Raw genomic sequence first — 19,459 nt, forward strand, 5'->3', positions numbered from 1 at the left:
GCCACAACTACTGAGCCCACGTGCCACAACTACTGAAGCCCGTGTGCCTGAGCCCGTGCTCCACAAGGGAAGCCACCATAATGAGAAGCCCATGCACCACAACAAAGAGTAGCCCCTTCTCACCCCAACTAGAGAAAGCCCACGTGCAGCAACGAAGACGTGCAGCAATGGAGCCAAAAATTAATTAATTAATGTTTTTAAAAAGTGCTTTAAAAAAAAAGAACTGCATACATTTAATATTATGTTTAATTATTATACAATAACAAGCAAAAACACTGTAGACAACTTTAATTAGATAGCTTTTAGAAGTAATTATTTTTTGCATACTTAAGAAGTTACAGCAAACAGAATTAAACTATATGAATCTAACTCTGTGGAAACAACTTTAATCCATTTCCATAGAGGAAAAGGGCTATAGGAAACTAGGATAACTGGGGAACACTAGCCTTTTGCAAAAGATTGATAAAATTTAAACAACTGCCAATTACTTTCTTACAATTGCTGAAAATCTATTTATTAATACCTGGAAAATTTGGTGATCCCACTATTTTCATTGAATCTTGGGTCAAGTGAATACCTCTTGGTAATTGAGCCAAATATCCCACTATCAAAAACAAAAAGAACAGAATTAATCAACAATCTGGCTCATTACAAATTTCAAGACATTCAAATAGGATACTACCGCAGTATATTTGATGTTTGTTGAAGGGGAGCCATAAATCAATATCCTCTGATATCTGGTATCTCTGTTCCAACTCTATTCCCTTCATATGCTCCAATGAAATTAACATACCCACCGCTTTCCCTATTATGTCTCACCTTCAGCTTTTTCTACATCCATTTAGAATACTCTCAATAAGTCCAAATCCCCACCCTTCAAGACCCAAATCACAAGTCCCTCCTCCCTCAAACCTTCTGTTTGCCCTCATTTCTTACCTCTTTAGTACATCATCAGCAACACTCACTCTACATTGTATTACAGTTCTTCATGCACAGACATAATTTTCCTTATTTGACTATACACTCAATAGTAGGATCAGTGTTTATGTCAACTTATCAAGAATCGATATCTTTTGACTGCCTTCATCCAATTCCCCTCAATCCCGCCTCTGGTAACCACAAATCTGATCTCTTTTGCCATGAGTTTGTTTGTTTTTGAAATATAATTGTCCCACAACACTTTGTTAGTTCCTGTTATACAACATAGTGCTTTGATGTTTCTATACATTTTTAAATGATCACCACGGTTAGTCTAGTTATGATAAGTCATCATACAAAGACATTACATTGCTATTGACTATATTCCCCACACTGTACATTTCAAACTTGTGACTCATTTATTTTGCACCTGGAAGTTTGTACCGCTTAATCTCCCTCACCTACTTCTTCTGTCCCCTTTGGCAAACACCTGCTTGTTCTCTATCTATAACTCTGTTTATGTTTTGATATGTTCGTTCATTTGTTTTTTTAGATTCTACATATAAGTGAAATCATGCGGCACTTGTCCTTCTCTTATTTCACTTATCATAGTACCCTCTAGGTCCATCCATGTTGTCACAAATGACAAGATTTCATCATTTTTTTATGGCTGAGTAGGAGTCCACTGTATGTACCTATTATCTTCATTATCCATTCATCTATTGATGGGCACTTAGGTTGCTCCCATATCTTGGCTACTGTAAATAGTGCTACAATGAACACAGGGATGCATATATCTTTTCTAATTAGTGTTTTTGTTTTCTTCAGATAAATCCTAGGAGTGATATTATTGGATCATATGGTAGCTCTATTTTTAATTTTTTGAGGACCCTCCATACTGTTCTCCATGGTGGCTGCATCAATTTACATTCCCACCAACAGTGCAGGAGGCTTCCCTTTTCCCCACAGCCTATGCAGCACTTGTTATTTGTTGCCTTTTTGATAATAGCTATTCTAACAGGTGTGAGAATGGTATCTCATTGTGGTTCAGACTTTCATTTCCCTGATGATTAGTGATGTTGAGCATCTTTTTCACGTGCCTATTGGCCATCTGTATGTCTTCCCTTGGAAAAAGGTCTATTCAGATCCTCTGCCCATTTTTTAACTAGACTGTTGTTTTTTGATGTTGAGTTGTTTGTATATTTTGGATATTAACCCTTATAGGATATATTCTTTGCAAATATCTTCTCCCATTCAGTAGGTGGCAGTCAAAACGTACAAATTTCTAGTATTAAGATAAGTACATACTTGGCATGTAATAAACTATATGATAATATAAATTATTATGATAAACATATGATTAATATAATTAACACTGCTGTATGTTACATATGAATTGTTAAGAGTTAATCCTAAGAGCTCTCAACACAGGAAAAAAATTTTTTTCTATTTCTTTAATTTTCTACCCATATAAGATGATGGACATTCCCTCAACTTATTGTGATAATCACTTCATGATGCATGTAAATCAAATCCTTATGTTGTACACCTTATAATTATACAGTGCTGTATGTCACTTATACTTCAATAAAACTGGAAGAAAAAAGTATGTTCCTTAAACCTGGAGGACACAGGGATGGGAAGCAGAAGAGGAAGTTAGGGCCAGACTGGGGAGCTCTTTGTAAGCCATCCTTTGACTCTGCAAAAACCAGCAAGCAAAAAAAAGATTTAATCAAGAAAAAAATAATCTGTCAAGCACTATACCTTGCACCTAGCAAATATTAAATAATAATTGTTAAATATGATATATTCTGATGTTGTTCAGTCCTCGTTGAACAAGTGAATGTTGATGGACACATGAGTGTGCACAGACAAGTGGCAGGAGCAGCACAAAAAATGCAATAAAGCTTAGACCCAAATCTTCTTTGTTGTTAACAGAGAGGAGGTACAGAACCAAGAAGAGTATGCTATTCAAAGTCAGATGACCTGGATTTAAATCCCAACTTCCACTAACGAGTCTCAAGAAAGTCAATTAAAACTCCAGGAGCTTCAGTTTTCTCATCTGCAAAATGAGACTAAATTCCAGATTTAGAGTTTTTGTAGGAACTGAATGGACTATCGTATAAACTATAAAACGCTACATAAATGTTGCTTCACTATTCATATCTTACATATTAAGATACTGCGTTCTTAGTCTACTTCTTATATCCTCAGGCCTGATCTTGTTCTTGGATCAAAAGACAACACACACACACACACACACAGAGTCGTACCTAGCATAAGATCATGGGCCATGGTCAAGAAGCATCCTTCTCCTACAGGGTAATTAACAGCTATCAGCTAGTCTCTACTTAAACTAGAATGACCTTTGGACTTTGGCATATTTTGTAATGTCTCTTCACTCCATTTCTTTCCATTCTCCTCCTATCCCCTGTCTACCTCCGCAGCCCTTCCTCATTCATATTCTTGGAGGGCTTCTTTTTTCATTGCCCCTTTTCTGCACAAATTGTATTTTAAACAAGCCTCTTTTGAGCTTTGTATGATTCAATTCTGGGAGATACTTTATTTCTAAAAAGTCTAAAACTTGAACGCAAAATAACTTTGTTTCTAAAAAGTCTAAAACTTGAACGCAAAATAACGCAGCCAAAACCTTTCTAGTTAAATGATGACCGTTGAATTAAGCACTCCCTTCGGTATCTTAACTCTATTTTTAAAACATGAGAAAGTATTTCGGATCTCTGAATCAAAAGGAGGAAAAAAACGGCGGCAGCAGAATATCAAAACTGATAAGTTTCCAGTCTTTCCCGTACTTTATAGCTAAAACCAATAGATGGAGCTCCAGGACCACGGGAAATGAGAAAGCGGCGGGATGTCTACTCATTTCAAAATACACTGAAATCCTGAGACCCGTACGTCGTGGAAAGCTGGCAGAAGACCCGGGGGCTGATAAGGGGCTTGTTAACAGCCAATTTAATCTCAAGCCTTGAGCTGTGGGTGTTTGAATGACCTCGCCCGTCTATACGACATCAATGTGCCCAGTTCTCCTATTAAATTCAAGAGCGGGACCAGTGATACAGGCTTTCCCATCAGCGGACGCACGTGACACACAGAAACCTCCGGGAGCCGCGGTGCGGAGCCGCCCTCCGCCGCCTCACCTGACGGGGGCGCCCGCAGCACCAGCGCGGAGAACACCAGGACAACCGCGGCCCGGGAGAGCGGGAAGCCCGCGGCCCGGGACCGCCGCCAGCCCCGCCGCGCTCGGCAGGGGGCCGAGGCCTCCATCCACCCGCCGCCTCCGCCGCCGCCGCTGCCGCCGTCGGCCGACACTCAGCGTGGAAGGTCGTTAAGCAGCTCGCGCCCACCCGCCAGCCAGCGGACCGCAAGGGGGGCCGGGAAAAGGGCCACCACTTCCGGCAGGGCGGGGGCGGGGCTGGACGGGTAGTGGAGGCCCGGGGGGCGCGAAGTCGCCCGCCGTCAGGAGCCCGCCGTCGCGCAGGCAACCCGGAAAGCATAGGCGACCTGTGGAAAGTTGTGGAGCCGCAGAAGAGTCGCGGGCAGAGGGACGGGCTGGCCGAGTCTGAGTGTTGAGGCCGACTCTGGACCACAGGGCGAGGGTCACGGGAGTGAGGGCTGCTCCAGCCCGAGAGGGCTGCCTCTCTCTCCCGACGTCGGCTGCTGACTACCTACGGATTTATGGGACGCAACTGGGCGATGGATGCAAGGTCCAGCCACCGGGAATGGAAGTGGGCCTTGAGCCCCAGGAAGTGGCTGGGCGGGAAGAACGAGGCAACAGCCTTAGATGGAATGGACCACTCAGCCCGAAAGATGGTCTTTTAATACCTGAGTTCAGAAAGATGCATAAAACCACCTGTCTGCCTACGTGGGTGTTTATAGCCAGAACGTGTTAGAATACTCTGCGTTTCTGCAGTGGGAAGGATTCACTTCACGTGAAGGGAGCTACAATACAAGTAAATCTTACCCAGGTGGTACAAGTACATAGGACAATGAAGTTTAAGCAACAGAAGACAGAATGCCCAATAACCCTGTGTAATCGGAAGAAATGAGTGGTCCAGGTGGTCCGAAAGCCATCACTGGGTGTCCTTCTCTCCAGATGAGGGTTTTCGAACTGACAGCCTGAGCACCCACCTGAGTCCACCTCCCCACTTGTTCGGTGGCGTATCTCGAACATCAGTGCCTTCAGATGTATCTTGTTTGTGCCACAGAGAGCATCACCCCTTGCTGTCTTTCAGCTGGCCTGCTTTACCAACTATGTCTTCACAGCTAGAATCGTGTCTGTTTTGCCACCATGTTAACCTCAATTCCTGGGATAGTTCCTGGTATAAAGTAAGCATTCAAATAACCAGTTTATTTTTTAAAAAGAAAAGAACAGAAAACATCTAGCAGAAAGGAAGGAGAGTTCATTTTGGACCAGGACCAGGATGAAGACATTTCTTAAGGATTACGTAAATATCCAAAGAAGTCCTTGGTTCTTATTAACAAAGGAAATTGAAATTTCTGCTTATTTCTTGAGTTTTCTGGCTATCTTTATGCATGTGCTAATTGGTAAAATGTATCCAGTACAGTTTATTCTACTGAGTAGATTTACTTCTTTAGGAATCCTTTCTAATCTGTATAAAGTCTTGAATTGAGTACAGCCTGTTCAGGCATGTCTTAGTAAAGAGACCTGCATGATTTAGATCCAGCCAGCATTTTGGTCAAGGTCTTGCACTTCCTTTGAGCACACCTAGTAAACAAATTTTACTGAATAGTGCCCAATAAATCACTATATTTGTCTGGATATATATTCTGCTAAAATTCCTTTTAATTTTTATAAACAAGTCAACCTGCACAACATGATTTTTACCAAATGAACTTTGGACTGTGGACTTATAGAGAATAAAGGGCAGAGAGGACTGTTCAGACCATGCTAAATCTTGAAATCTCTGTTTTCTGTAATTCAGTCCCTCCTGCCTTGGTCTGCTGTGTAAATTCCTAATATTTAACTTGAGAATAAGAAGTAATATTGGAGATCTTAGTTAATGTATGGTGTGATTCTAAAGATGGAAAGCTGATTGCTGAAAATCAGAAAGTGGGTCTGTTATTCATATTTGCACTTTTTACTCCAGTAGGGATGGTGTTAGCTTTTGTGCCCAAATTCTACTGTCTGGAATTCCTTTGATAGCAGTTTTCGTGCAAGACCAAGTTACCTAGTTGAAATGAGCTTTTAAATGAACAGTATATTGATGATGTCTTTTTTTGCATTGGGATAATAGCTGCTACTTACTGTAGTTTCCTGAAATGAGATTAAGAACTTCATTGCTCTTACTCTGCCATCATGGTAGCAAAAAGGTAAGTAAGGATAATGTAGGGCACGTAAAAGATGAACCTGTACTTTGACTATAAATTGCAAGTTACTTTCCTTAAAAATTAGATACATTGATTTAACTGTAATGTAATACATGTTCATTTTTTGCACTGCATTTAAATTTACAATTTATATAGGCAGTGTGTTTTGTACTTTTTTATATCTATCAGGTAAATACTTAAAGTATCTCAGAGATATGTTTTAAAAAATATATTGCCTCTTCATTAACTGCTTTATTTATACCCTTTACTGAATCTCATTTACCCAGAAAGTATCAACTTATGGAAAAATTTAAAAATGAGCACAGTTTTCCTGAGCATTGCTGAGGAAACTGTCATGGAGATTTTACTGACAAGTCTGTTTTTGTTTTTCCTAAGAATTAAATTATGATGTATATAATAAATGGTCCAATGTGTTAGAGTTCTAGCTGTTGCCAAGCAACATGGGCTCTGTTTCGTTTAGTTTTTTCTGTTCTGATCCCTTACTTCCTTTGATGAAGAAAAAATATTTACCTTAAAAACTTTTTAAAAGAAAAAACTCTATTGACATTGAGAAAGCCAAATCAATAACTATGTTAGGTTAACCAGTCGTCAGTGGTTAGAAATATAAGAGTTTTATAGTTAAAGAGAAAGGAGACTTCAGAAGCAATTAATATACAGTCACCCACAATTTTAAAGAGAAAGGCCGCATATATGGATTCACAGCACACACCTGGAAAGATAAGTATCTCTGAAGGATCTTTCCTTTCAAGAACAAAGGCTGTTGAGAATATAGATTACCCACAGTATCATGCTCTCTTACGAAAACTGAACATGCCTTTTGTGAAAGGAGTTGAGGACAGACATGACTGTGGCAGAATTGAAAAGAAAGGCAACCCTACTTTTCTTAAATTTCACCCTTATCCCCCTTCAGTCCTGCCAGACTATCATTTACACTATCCTTATCCCACACCATATGGGCCAGATTATCCATTATTTCCACTTCGGGATGATGTACCCTTAGGTGACACCTGTTCAGGGTTTGTGAGTCCTGGTGGTGATGCTGACTTAAAGCCTGGCGTTGGCAGAACCATACCAAGCTTGGTAGATTTCAGTGATGTGAAACCTCAACATCGAGTTCCCAGGCCAGACACAGGATTTCAGACGACACTAAAAAGGAAAAAAATATTACTAGAAGAACTAAAACAAGACAGGAGATGGAATTCCAGGGCAGTACCAGACATTTCCATCAGAGCAAGACTTGGAGGTAAATGAAGTGACATGGGCTTTGTAATTTTTAAACACTCAAATGAGAGAGAAGAGCATGGATCTAAGATTTAGCAGTTCATTTGACATAAAATTGTAAAAGACCAAATAAGGAATTCTTATTTTTAAATTATGGATTGTAAGGAAAAAGTAATAAGAATGATAAGCCTTTTTTAAACCTGTTTGTAAAAAAATAGTTGGTTGTCAAAAAATACATTCATCAGTATGTGGCCAACTCAAAGTATATATCAGATAATTTATTCTAAACACACAGATAACCTAATTTTGCCACAAAGGAATTTATATTTAACTTTGATAATTGTGTATCATGCCTCCTTATCTGTCTCTGTCCTTTGAAATAATTAATTTGCTGATGATTATCAAAGAGTTAGGTTACAGGAGCTGAAATGCAATGCGAAAGTAGTTGAAAGTAAATTTTGAGGTCTTGTAAGAACAGGAGCTGAAGAGAGGCAACCCCTGCATAAATAACTCCACCACATTCCTGGAGGCAGAATTTGATGAACACTCACTGACTGCTGCACCTTTTGGTTTCTCTGTAAGAACTCCCAGAGGGTGTCACAAGCCTGGCCCAGAAGTGGTGAGAAACTTCCAGAAGAAATCCACGGGCAGTGTTCCTGTATGGAATGTGCCTGGTAGGCAGGGAGTGAAAAGAGATTAACATGTTTGAGCATGTGGGAAAGGCAAAGACCAAGTGCTATAGCAAGAGATGCTGAGCTTGCTCTAGCCTTAAGAGGCTGTGCCCTCTTCACCACTCTTCTGCAGTGCCCAGCCACAGACCAGAAGCCTAGGGAGGCTGTGTGGAGGAACAGTGACATCATTGTTTTTTGGAGCAGTGGAAGCTCATGGTTCCTGCTACTCCTCCATGAAGAGAGGCCATAGGCACTTGGGACTAGGAAGGGAGTACGAATCAGGGCAAAGGTAGTAGAAATGCAAAGCCCCACAACATAATGGTCCCAAGCCACACTCTCCAGATACCCACTCTTGAACAAGAAAAGACCAATTTGATGAGACATAAGCAAGGGATAAGAACTATGCTTTTAATGTGCACTCCAGTTGTGGCCTCAGCGGGTAGGCTTAGGGAAATTCCTTAGCTTGGAATGTTCACGTAAATACATAAATGAGGTCCAATAACATTTTAAGAAATAATTATTTTATAATCCGTTTGAAATACCATCTAGGGAAATAAGGTATTACTGAGAATCAAATGCAATTCACATTGAAGGAACCATTGATGAGTTCAGGCCAGTCTTACAGCCATAGTACAGTTTTCACTGATTCTGAACTAGTGACCAATTTTCTGATCTGTCCAGAAAGGAGCTTGAGCTCAATCTTTTGTTAATGTTTCAATGTACACTAATAGTCATTATCAAGAACTCTACTTTAAAGGAATTGAGGTCATTTTTCATTGTAGTCCTATTTTAGACAAGTATAACACTTAGTTTGTAAGCAGAAAATCCCAACCTAGTGTAATTTTTAAGAACAATATTGATTTGTTTTCTTAAGTTTTCCTAAGAGCGAACTGTCAAAGCATTCCAACAAATTAGAGGTGAAGAAGCTAACTTATGACTGAAATAGGGATAACAGACATTGCACCAACAGTTCAGAACCAAATATAGAGCTCATCTAGCCTCTATTTCACTGCCTAGATCAGTACAGCAGAATGCAGAAGATAGGCTCTAGAGTGAGACTGTCTGTACTCTATTCCTGGCAGGAAATTTACTTGCACCATGACCCAGGACTCGTTGCTAATCTCTATGCCTGTGTATCCTTATTTATAAAATTCAGATACTAGTTATAATTTATAATAGCGAGGGCTATTTACCATTTTTCATGTAAAAATATCTGACAAAGGAATGAACCAATAACATTTGTTAGATGTTGTAAAGTTAAACAAAGTCATGTTAAGTTAAAGTCCAGAATTTTCAGTTCCTTCATATATAAATTATCTTATAAAATTGTAGGAATTGAATGAATTAAGATGGGTAAAATACTTAGCAAAATTCGTGGAACCTGGTAAAGCATTTAATTAGTAGTAGCTGTTATGAGCTATTAACAGTTTCAAAGAACAATACTTGAAGTTCAGGGATTGATTTCAATATAATTTGGCCTATGCTTTCAGTGATTCTGGAAATAATCATTAATTATAAATAATAAATACTTTCAGTTTTTAGCAAACCTAAATACACATAATTTCTCATACATTCTGATAAAGAAGGATATCTTCTCAGAATTAATTATATCACACACCATTATGCTTTTCAGTGGACTTTCATAAATATCAAAACAAGATCCTGAAAGATTATATCACTGATTTTTTGTCCTATTTCAACCTTATCTAGACATTTAACCGTGGTCAGTTGTTTTTTGTTCCTAGTGCCATCCTGTCATGGGAGCCACACCCTCATGGCCTCATCTGAACCTAATTACCCAAAGGCCCCACCTCCAAATACCATCATATTGGGGTAGGGACAACAACATATGAATTTTGGGGTACACACCCTCAGTAACAACCATCTTAACCATTTTTAAGTGTGTAGTTCATTGGTGTTAAGCACATTATTGTGCAGCCATCACCACTGTCCACCTCCATAACTCCTTCCATCTTACCAAACTGAAATTCTATATCCATCAAATACTAACTACATTTCCCTCCCTCCTCTCAACCCCTAGCAATCATTTTACTTTCTTTCTCTATGAATTTGACCACCTTAGCTACCTCATATGAGCAAAATCATACAGTATTTGTCTTTTTGTGACTGGCTTGTTTCACTTAGCATAGTGTCCTCATGGACAGCAGTATTCTTGCTGTAGCATATGTCAGAATTCCTTCCTTTTTAAGGCTGAATAATTTTCCATTTTATGTACATACCACGTTTTGTTTATCCTTTCATCCATTAATGGACACTTTGGTTGCTTCGCCTTTTGGCTATTGTGAATAATGCTGCTATGAATGTGGGTGTACAGATATCTCTTCAAGATCCCACTTTCTGTTCTTTGGGGTATATACCGAAAGGTGGAATTGCTCAATGGTAATTCTGTGTTTAATGTTTTGAGGAACCAGCTATTGTTTTCCATAGTGGCTAATCCATTTTACATTGCCACACAATGTATTAATGCACAGTTACAATTCCTTACATTCAAGGAATAAACCCCACTTGGTCATGGTGTATAATCCTTTCAAATGTGTGTTAAATTCCGTTTTCTAGTATTTGAGGATTTTCACATCAGTATTCATCAGGATATTGGTCCATTTCTTCTTGTAGTGTCTTTGTCTGGCTTTGGTATCAGTTGGCCTTATGGAATGAATTTGGAAGTGTTCTCTTCAATTTTTTTGGAAGAGCTTGAAGTGGATTAGTGTTAATTCTTTTTTAAATATTTTGTAGAATTTACCAGTGAAGCCACCTGATCTGGAGCTTTTCTTCATTGGGAGTTTTGATTACTGATTCAATCTCCTTATTAGTTATAGGTCTGTTCATATTTTCTGTTTCTTCATGATTCAGTCTTGGTAGGCTATGTGTTTTTAGGAATTTGTCCATTTCATGTAGGTTATATAATCATTTGGTGTACAACTGTTCATAGTACTTTCTTATAATCCTTTTTTATTTCTGTAAAATTGTTGGTTCTAAACCTCAGGAGTTCCCCAGATGAAATCCAAAACTGGCCCCTGTACTCACAGGGCAAGGAGAAAGAGGCAGACTCTCCAGACGGGTAGGTGGCAGGTTTAATTACCAAGGAAACTTACTTATGCTTGTCTTAGGTGCCTTAAGATGAGTAGATCTCTGCACCCACCCTCCAGAATCTTCAAGTTTATGTAGAGGACTTAACAGGGTTCAGTCACGTATACTGTCCAGATGGTCTCAACGAAGCGTTACTCTCTCAAGGCTGTGTTCCTGAAACAGCTCCTCCTGTGGGAACAGTGGGCAGAACATACATTCATTTCAAGGACAGAGGAGGGGGTAGGAGCCTCTGACTGCCTGAGTTCAGCTCATGGGTCAGTGGGTGGTCACATCCTCTCAATGACCTCCAGCAAAAATCAGTTGTAATGTCCCTTCTTTTGTTTGTGATTTTAGTTACTTGAGCCTTCTTTCTTTTTCTCTGAGTCAGTCTAGCTAAATGTTTGTCAATTTTGTTGATCTTTTCAAGAACCAACTCTTGCTTTCATTGATTTTCCCTATTGTTTTTCTATTCTCTATTTTGTGTATTTCTGACCTAATCTTTATTATTTTCTTTTTTCTGCTAGCTTTGGGTTTAGTTTGTTCTTTTTCTAGTTTTTTAAGGTGTAAATTTAGGTGGTTGATTTGAGATATTTCTTCTTTAATACAAGCATTTATACCTATGAGTTTTCCTCTTAGCACTACTTTTGCTGAACCCCATTATTTATGTTTTTGTTTTCATTTATCTCAAGATAATTTCTAATTTCCCATGTTATTTCTTCTTTAACCCAATGGTTATTTAGGGGTGTGGTGTTTAATTTTCATATATCAGTTTTTAATTTTATTCCAGTCTATTGATTTCTAGTTTCATTCCATTGTGTTCAGAAAGTATTAATATATTTTACATGCTTTCAGTCCTTTTAAGTTTACTAAAACTTGCTTTGTCACCTACGATATAGCCTAGAGAATGTTCTAAGTGCACCTGAGAAAAATGTGTGTTCCGCTTGGGTATTCTGTTGGTTTGAGTGTTCTGTAAATGTCTGTTAGGTCAAATTGTTGTTTAAGTTCTCTACTTCCTTGCTGATCTTTGTCTGGTTGTTCTATTCATTATTGAAAGTAGGGTACTAAAGTCTTCAACTGTTATTGTAGGGCCATTTCTCTCTTCAATTCTGTCAATATTTGTATCACGTATTTTGAAGGTTGGATGTTTGGTTCGTATAAATAAAATAGAGAATAGAAAAACAGCAGAAAAAATAACCTAAACCTAAAGTTGGTTCTTTGAAAATATCAACATAATTAACCTACCTTTTGCTATATTGAGAAAGAAAACTCAGGGAAGACCACTCACAAAGGGTATTTTAGATGTTTAAAAAAAAAAAAACCTGTCTGTAACCATTAGAGGAGAGATAACACATGAATAAAAGAAAAAATACATAGAATAGTCCTTGAATCTTTCTTCTAAGGTTTTGGCTTCCTTAAAAACACCTTGTTATGGAAATGTTTTATAATAAAAATAATAAGGCCTATAGGAAAATAGTGTTCATAGTAGACTCCTCCAAACTCATACAGTTTCATGGGTTACACACAAAACCCATTCACTGTAAAAATACGATCACAGTTTTAAACATGTTAAATCTCTAATAAATGAGGAAATACTTTTGTCAAGGAAATAATACAGTGCTTTCCTTGACAAAAGACTTGATATTTGTTTGGTGGCATGAAAGCAATGAAGTTAGACTGTGGGTTATGAAGGAGAGGTGTGTAATAGCTGTTCCCAAAAGTGGCTTTTGGCAGCTCACCCCTTCCTGTGTGTGCCTGCCACTTTTCCAACCATAAAATGAGGTCTGTTTCCTTCTCACGTTGACTCTGGGCTTGGACATATGAGTGGCTTTAGCCAATAAGATATTAGCAAGCATGATGCAAGTGGAGGCCTGGTAAGTACTTGCACATTGAGATTGGTCATTTAGGGATTGTTCCCCTGGAGTTTCAGTCACTATTTTGTGAGAGACCCAACCTAGATCCAGAGGGGAAGAAAAATAAGGCATTGGTCATCAGGCCCAGCTGAGCTCCCAGCTAACAGTCAATACCAACTTGCCAGCCATGTGAGTGAGGTCATTTTGAACATTTTCAGCTATCGGAGCTATGCCTTATGACAGAACAATTCAGAGTCCCAGTAGATGATGAATGGTTGTTTTAAGCTACTAGGTTTGAGGTTATTTTGCAGCACTAGTTACTGAAACAAGGTAGAAGAAAGGATGTCATCATACTTAGATGTAAGCGTAGTGCCCCTGAGGTATATAGTTGTAATTCATTGCCCTGTTTACTTCTACTCTGGCTTAAAGTCAAAATTTTAGTTTTCTTGTTTTTCTACTTTCCTTTTTTTTTTTTTTTCTAAGTAGCTGCTAGAATGGCTTCAAATCGGAGGATACCAAAAAGCACCGTATTGCTGCTGATGGCATGAGAATCTACTGGAGGGTTTTCTTTGGCCAGCTGAGTCACAGACAGAATTATCCTTCTTCTCAAAACTGAAAAGATCGTGGAATTCAGCACGGCCTCTCTCACTCTGCCTTGGCCTCTTGCCTCTGCTTCTGTATTAGTTTTCTCTTGCTGCTATAACAAACTGCCACAAACTTAGCACCTTTAAACAAAGGCCATTTATTACTGACAAGTTTGTGGGTCAAAAACCTGAGCAGGCTTAACTCTGTTCTCTATTTGAGATCCAACTGCCAAAGTCAAGGTGTGCTCTTTGTTCATATCTGGAGGGTCTGGGGAGAAATCTACTTTGGGACTCATTCTAACTGTGCAGAATACAGTCCCTCATATCTGAGGCGCCCATTTCCTTGCTCTCTGGCAGCAGGGGATGCACTCTGCTCCTGGAGTCTTCTCACATGGCCTGCTCCATCTTCACAGTCAGCAGTGCTGTGTCAAGGCCTTCTCACTTGCTACTTTCTGTCACTTACCTTCAGAATCCACAGAGGGGCCCCCGTTCTCCAGCCCTTCATTGCCACTTCTGAGTTTGCAGGTTCTGTCCTGCTTGGTCAAATATTGACTGAATCAACATCATCATTCTGAAGATGATATTACTTACTACTGTAGGTACTAATAATGTTACAACTACTAACTGATAATGTTATAAACTGCATGCCAGAAATTTGCCAATTCCTTTAAATACATTAATGGTAGTTTTTACAACTCTGACAGCAATCATTAAAGGTAAGAAAAATAAGACTCAACGGGGTCAAATAATTCACGAGGTCACAGTGGCACCTTAGCCAGGAAGTATATACATTATTAAGCCCCAAGTATTGCTGTAGTCTCTTATGGAGCTTCACCAGATTGCTATCCATGGTGACCAGGGTGCTCCTGTGTTATCCCAAATCCCTCTCACAATTCATCTCACCTATGCTTAGATATCTCTGTACTGTCCAGCTAGCTCCCAGTTTTAGCATTTTAGTTCATCTTTTGCTGAGTTAGATTAATTCATGGGGCAAAACTAAAAAGTGGAGGACCAAGTTAGAAGACCCCATGCAGTAGGAAAAGGATCTCTGTGGTACAACCGTTATCTTCACCTACACTAGTCCCCTGTCCAAACCAGAGTAATTTGCCAAAGTTATCAGTCTCTCTTATTAAGACTTACCAAGGAGGATAGGTCCAAGGCTTTCATGTCCTGACATTGGCCTACCTCTTTTGTTCATCTTCCACCATTCCCTGGCTGCCATTTCAAGATGTAGCTATACCCAACCTTCAGTAAGAGTTGTGATGCTGCTCTCACAGGGCAAGCCTACCATTGTACATACTGTTCCCGCATCTGGAATGACTCTTCTTCCTCCACTTCCCCTTTGTTATCCAAGTCATACTCAATTGTCAAGATGAGGTCCGGTCTTATCTTCAGGAAGATGTTCCTAACTCCCTACAATCTGGCTGGATTAGATGTTCCTCCTCTGCACTCCCACAGCACTCAGAGCTCAACAATGATCACAGTCACCACATTGTACTGAAATTATCTACTTACATGTCTGTCTTTTCCATTTGTTCATGAGCACTTCAAAACCAGGAAATCTGTTTTCCATCTTTATACATTCATCTGCTTTCATTTGTGGTGAGGTAAATATTTGTTGAAGGCAGCTTTTATATTTGCCCATCTCTTATCATTAGGTTGAATTATCTCCTTTGTGTCACCACCTTTGTAGTAAACTCCTTTGTGTCACCACCATCCCCAACCTGTCTGTGTGCACATGCACAGATTAATAGTGCCCAAGAGATCTCTTCCAATAATAAATAACAAATAATTGTACACTATTTAATTAATCTAACACTTAAATTCCAGAGTACTTCTGTTCTCACTGCTGAGAAAAGTTGTTAGATAATCCATGGAAAAATCAATACCACACAGTTTAGCTTTCTAGTAGGAAGTATTTCTGGTGGAAGAAGAAATTCCTATTGCATTGTGTACATTTGTATTTCTTACGTATGTACCCAAAGCACATACATTTTTGTTTTCAACATACATTTTTGTTTTCAGGTTGGACAAGCCCACTGAGAGTTACTGCCTTACAACCTCATCATGAAGAATACTCAGTAAATCACCTATATACATTTGATGAGAAAGCAACATGTACCGTAAGGTTTTCTTACTGCATAGCATTATGTAGTATTTGTAATCAATTTATTTCCTTGTCTGTATTTGATATTTTATGCCCTGTAAAAAATAGCTACGCATACTGAGTGAAGTAAGTCAGATAGAGAAAGAGAAATATCATATGATATTGCTTATATGCAGAATCTAAAAAAAAAATGATACAAATGAACTTATTTACAAAACAGAAACAGACTTAGAGAACAAACTTATGGTTACCAGAGGGGAAGGGTGGGGGGTGGGAAGAATAGTTAGGAAGTTTGGGATTGACATGTACACACTGCTATATTTAAAATAGATAACCAATAAGGACCTACTGTATAGCACAGGGAACTCTGCTCAGTATTATGTTACAACCTAAATGGGAAAAGAATTTGATAAAGAATAGGTACATGTATATGTATAACTGAATCACTTTGCTGTACATCTGAAGCTAACACAACATTGCCAATCAACTATACTCCAAATATAAAATAAAAAGTTTAAAAAAAATAGCTACCATTTATAAAGTACTCCTTATGGGCCAGGCACTATGTAGAAGTTCACAGTTATTGTATATTATGCATGTCTGTGCATCCCTACAACAGAACAGTACTATGGAAGAAGAATGAGTAGTAGATGATGGTAGTGCCCAACACAGGCCCCTCTACTGGCAAGTGCACCCTCCCCAGTGGCAGTAGGCAATAGCCACTAAATGTCTGCCAGCTGCCAGCTGGACACTGCACCCTCCCACATTGACCACTCAGGCTTTGGCCAATGACTGACTTCCTTGAAGAAACAGAATAAAGCTAGATTTCAGCTGAAACCACATTCCCACTGGTGTGTTTTCCTTGTTGTATCCTACACTTCACCTAGAGCACTCCTACCATGTATTAATTGAACAAAAATTGTGTTTGAGTCCCTGCTTCTGGACAAGACAGTGTTGTTATCCCCATATTATTTGAGAAATCTGAAGTCCTGTGATGTTAAGCAACTGACTTTTGACCACAAACTTTAAACCTAGATATATGTCTGAATCATCCTATATGGATTAATAGATTCTAAACCCATGGTATTTAAATTACTTGAAGACTCCCCAAGGAATACATAGATATGACAAGGGATTAAAAAAAAAAAACAGCTTTACTGAGGTATGTTTTACACACCATAAAGTTTGCCCACTTAAAGTGTTCAATTCAGTGGGGTTTTTTTCTTCATTTTTTTAGGATATTCACTGAATTGTACAACCATTGCCACATCTAATTTTAGAACTCTTTCATCACTCCAAAAATAAACCCATGCCTATTAGCAGTAAAGATATGGATGCTTTCAAGGAGTCAATTTCCATTTCTGTTACTCTTGTATGTACTCCTTCCTAAAGTTGATCTGCCTGATAAATTATCTGTACTTAGAGATACAGATTGATTTCTTCTTTTCCCTCTTTCCCCACCTCTCCCTTTGCCTTTTCTAATTTTACCACAAAGAGGAATGGAGCATACCTCCCACAAATCATGTACTAGGGTATATGGCCATGGAATAAAAAGGTCATTCAAAATAAATGTCACCAATGCCTCCTTTACTCAAGATGCCATCCACCCATGCCAGGGCTTCATGTCTTTCTTTGTCTATGCATTTTTCTCTATAAGAAAATTAAAGCATTAGAAATGAGGGAGATTTGACCTGTTTTGAGCTATTCTAAATTCAGATAAAAGGCAGAATTTGTTTACAAGGGTAAAGAAAATTTGTTAGTTTCACTTATTCCATCTCCAGACTCTTCAAAGAGTCTATTGCTCCTTCTGGTAAGTCCTGTGAAAGCAAATGAAAGGGAACATTATAAGAAATTGAAGGCATTAATGCCTTTTTTTTCCCATCTAAGGCTACAAATTTATGGCAAGGCTACATGCTTTACTTAGCTATATATTGTAGAATTAGAATTCTGAAGTTTGTGCTTGTCCTGCAAAAGCTTATAGAGCATACTTATTTAAATTTAAAATAAGCTTAGACTTTTATGACAAAATCTTGATATTTTACTACCAGTAGTGGGAACTAAGTAACATTGGACAGTACTTCCAATGGAAAAACAACTGGATTAACCTTTTTTTAATATAAAAAAGCTAATAAGGTGGAGAGAAATTACTGGGCCAATGAGAGGGTAGAAACTCTAAAATTTAAGCTATCACTTAGGGTCACTTCAGCCTTACAGCAATTTGCTGTTCTGGAAAGGGAAACTAAACTTTAACTGAACATTTCCTAGCCTCGTGGGTATAAAACACCAAAAATTAGAATTGGTCTTTGAAAACCACCCACTACACCTGAAGGCTTTCACCTTAGAAGTAAGGGTAGATCAATAGTAAAAAGCCTTGAACAGACTACAGCTGCTTCACAATAAAAGAGAAAACCAAGTCTTGGACTGGTATTAAGGTGATCCTAGATTGCTATCATTCCCAGAATCCAGACATACAAATAAAACTTCTTTGGAGGATGATAGTATATTAATTACTAAGCCTCAAATTATTTCTGTCAATAACTTTTAAAATATAATGTTTAACACATAATCAGCAGTAACCAAACGCATAAAGAGAAAGGACACTGTGAATGAGAATCAGCAGAAATGAGAGAAAACAAAGAGACAAAAATTGATTCTAGACATTGGAAATATGCATAAAATGTTCAAAAAGAAAAAAAAGATTAAGCTCGAAATTTTTGTAAATAAGTTAGAAATTAGAAAATGCAAAATTAGAAAAATGAGAAAAATGTAGTACCAGAACTGAAAAATACAGTAAGCAAAGAATAAGGTAGATGGGAGCTGTAGCAGATTAGACACAGTTAAAGAGAGAATTGGAGAACTGTAGATAAAAAAGAGGAAAATACTCTTGATGATGCACAAATTTACAAAAAGATGGAAAATACCAAAGGGAGAGTAAAAATCATAGAGAATACAGTGAAAAAGAAAAACATATGTTTATTTGGAATTCTAGATGTGTAAGAGAATAGGAGAGAAGCAACATGTGAAGACACAATTATCATATCCACTACTGTTTATTTATGGAGTTCCCTGCGGCATCCCCTCACATATTCTGCTGTACATTAAGGATTAATTATTAGTAAGCCAATCATGACAGCAGCAGCAGCAGCTGCTGGTGTCAGCCCCAGCACCAACAAAAATGGCAGCAAGAGTCTCAAAAAACAGACAAAGCACAGAAGACACAAAAATGGAAAGAAGGAGATTTTTGAAAGTTATTTCTTCACATTGTTTATGGTAATTGCATTGTTTAGAATCTGGGCATCAGTTGTTATCTTTTGTTAGGTCTTGTTGAACATGAAATTCTAGGAAATTGAAACATGATATTGTTGGTGATGGAGGATCTTAATGTGAATGATGCTAAAGTATCAGGACATAAAGAGAGATCTCCTTCAATGTTATTAGTCTTGTCAGAAGAAACTAGGAAATATCTAGATTTATTAGTAGAGGTTCCCATTGAATCAGATTCCAAGAGCACTAGAGATGAAGTCAAAGATCAAATTTAATCACTTCTTTATGAAATAGTACACACAAAACATTCAGAGAACAGAGATAGAAGACGCACCAGCAGAAGAATAGCTACTAGAAAATGAATATTTATTAGGAAATTATGTAGATGAT

The 19,459-nt window shown here is 38.3% G+C and overlaps 2 protein-coding genes and 1 pseudogene across 2 annotated transcripts in view; 2 read left to right on the forward strand and 1 right to left on the reverse strand.

Moving 5' to 3' along the window:
* Nucleotides 1-4,200, reverse strand: part of ZPBP (zona pellucida binding protein) — a 102,910-nt gene extending 98,710 nt beyond the window's left edge. The window contains exons 1-2 of the mRNA XM_060019768.1: nucleotides 4,074-4,200; nucleotides 524-604 (exon numbers count right to left, since the gene is read on the reverse strand). Of these exons, the coding sequence (XP_059875751.1) occupies nucleotides 524-604; nucleotides 4,074-4,200 (208 nt within the window). The remainder of the gene's footprint in view (nucleotides 1-523; nucleotides 605-4,073) is intronic.
* A 2,775-nt stretch (nucleotides 4,201-6,975) lies between these two features.
* SPMIP7 (sperm microtubule inner protein 7) overlaps nucleotides 6,976-19,459 on the forward strand; it is a 56,891-nt gene continuing 44,407 nt past the window's right edge. Inside the window, exons 1-2 of the mRNA XM_060019770.1 lie at nucleotides 6,976-7,528; nucleotides 15,724-15,821. Coding sequence (XP_059875753.1) covers nucleotides 6,976-7,528; nucleotides 15,724-15,821 — 651 coding nt within the window. The remainder of the gene's footprint in view (nucleotides 7,529-15,723; nucleotides 15,822-19,459) is intronic.
* Nucleotides 18,932-19,431, forward strand: LOC132430844 (aspartyl/asparaginyl beta-hydroxylase-like; annotated as a pseudogene).

Source organism: Delphinus delphis, chromosome 9 (genome assembly GCF_949987515.2).
Source record: "Delphinus delphis chromosome 9, mDelDel1.2, whole genome shotgun sequence".
Lineage (NCBI taxonomy): Eukaryota > Metazoa > Chordata > Mammalia > Artiodactyla > Delphinidae > Delphinus > Delphinus delphis.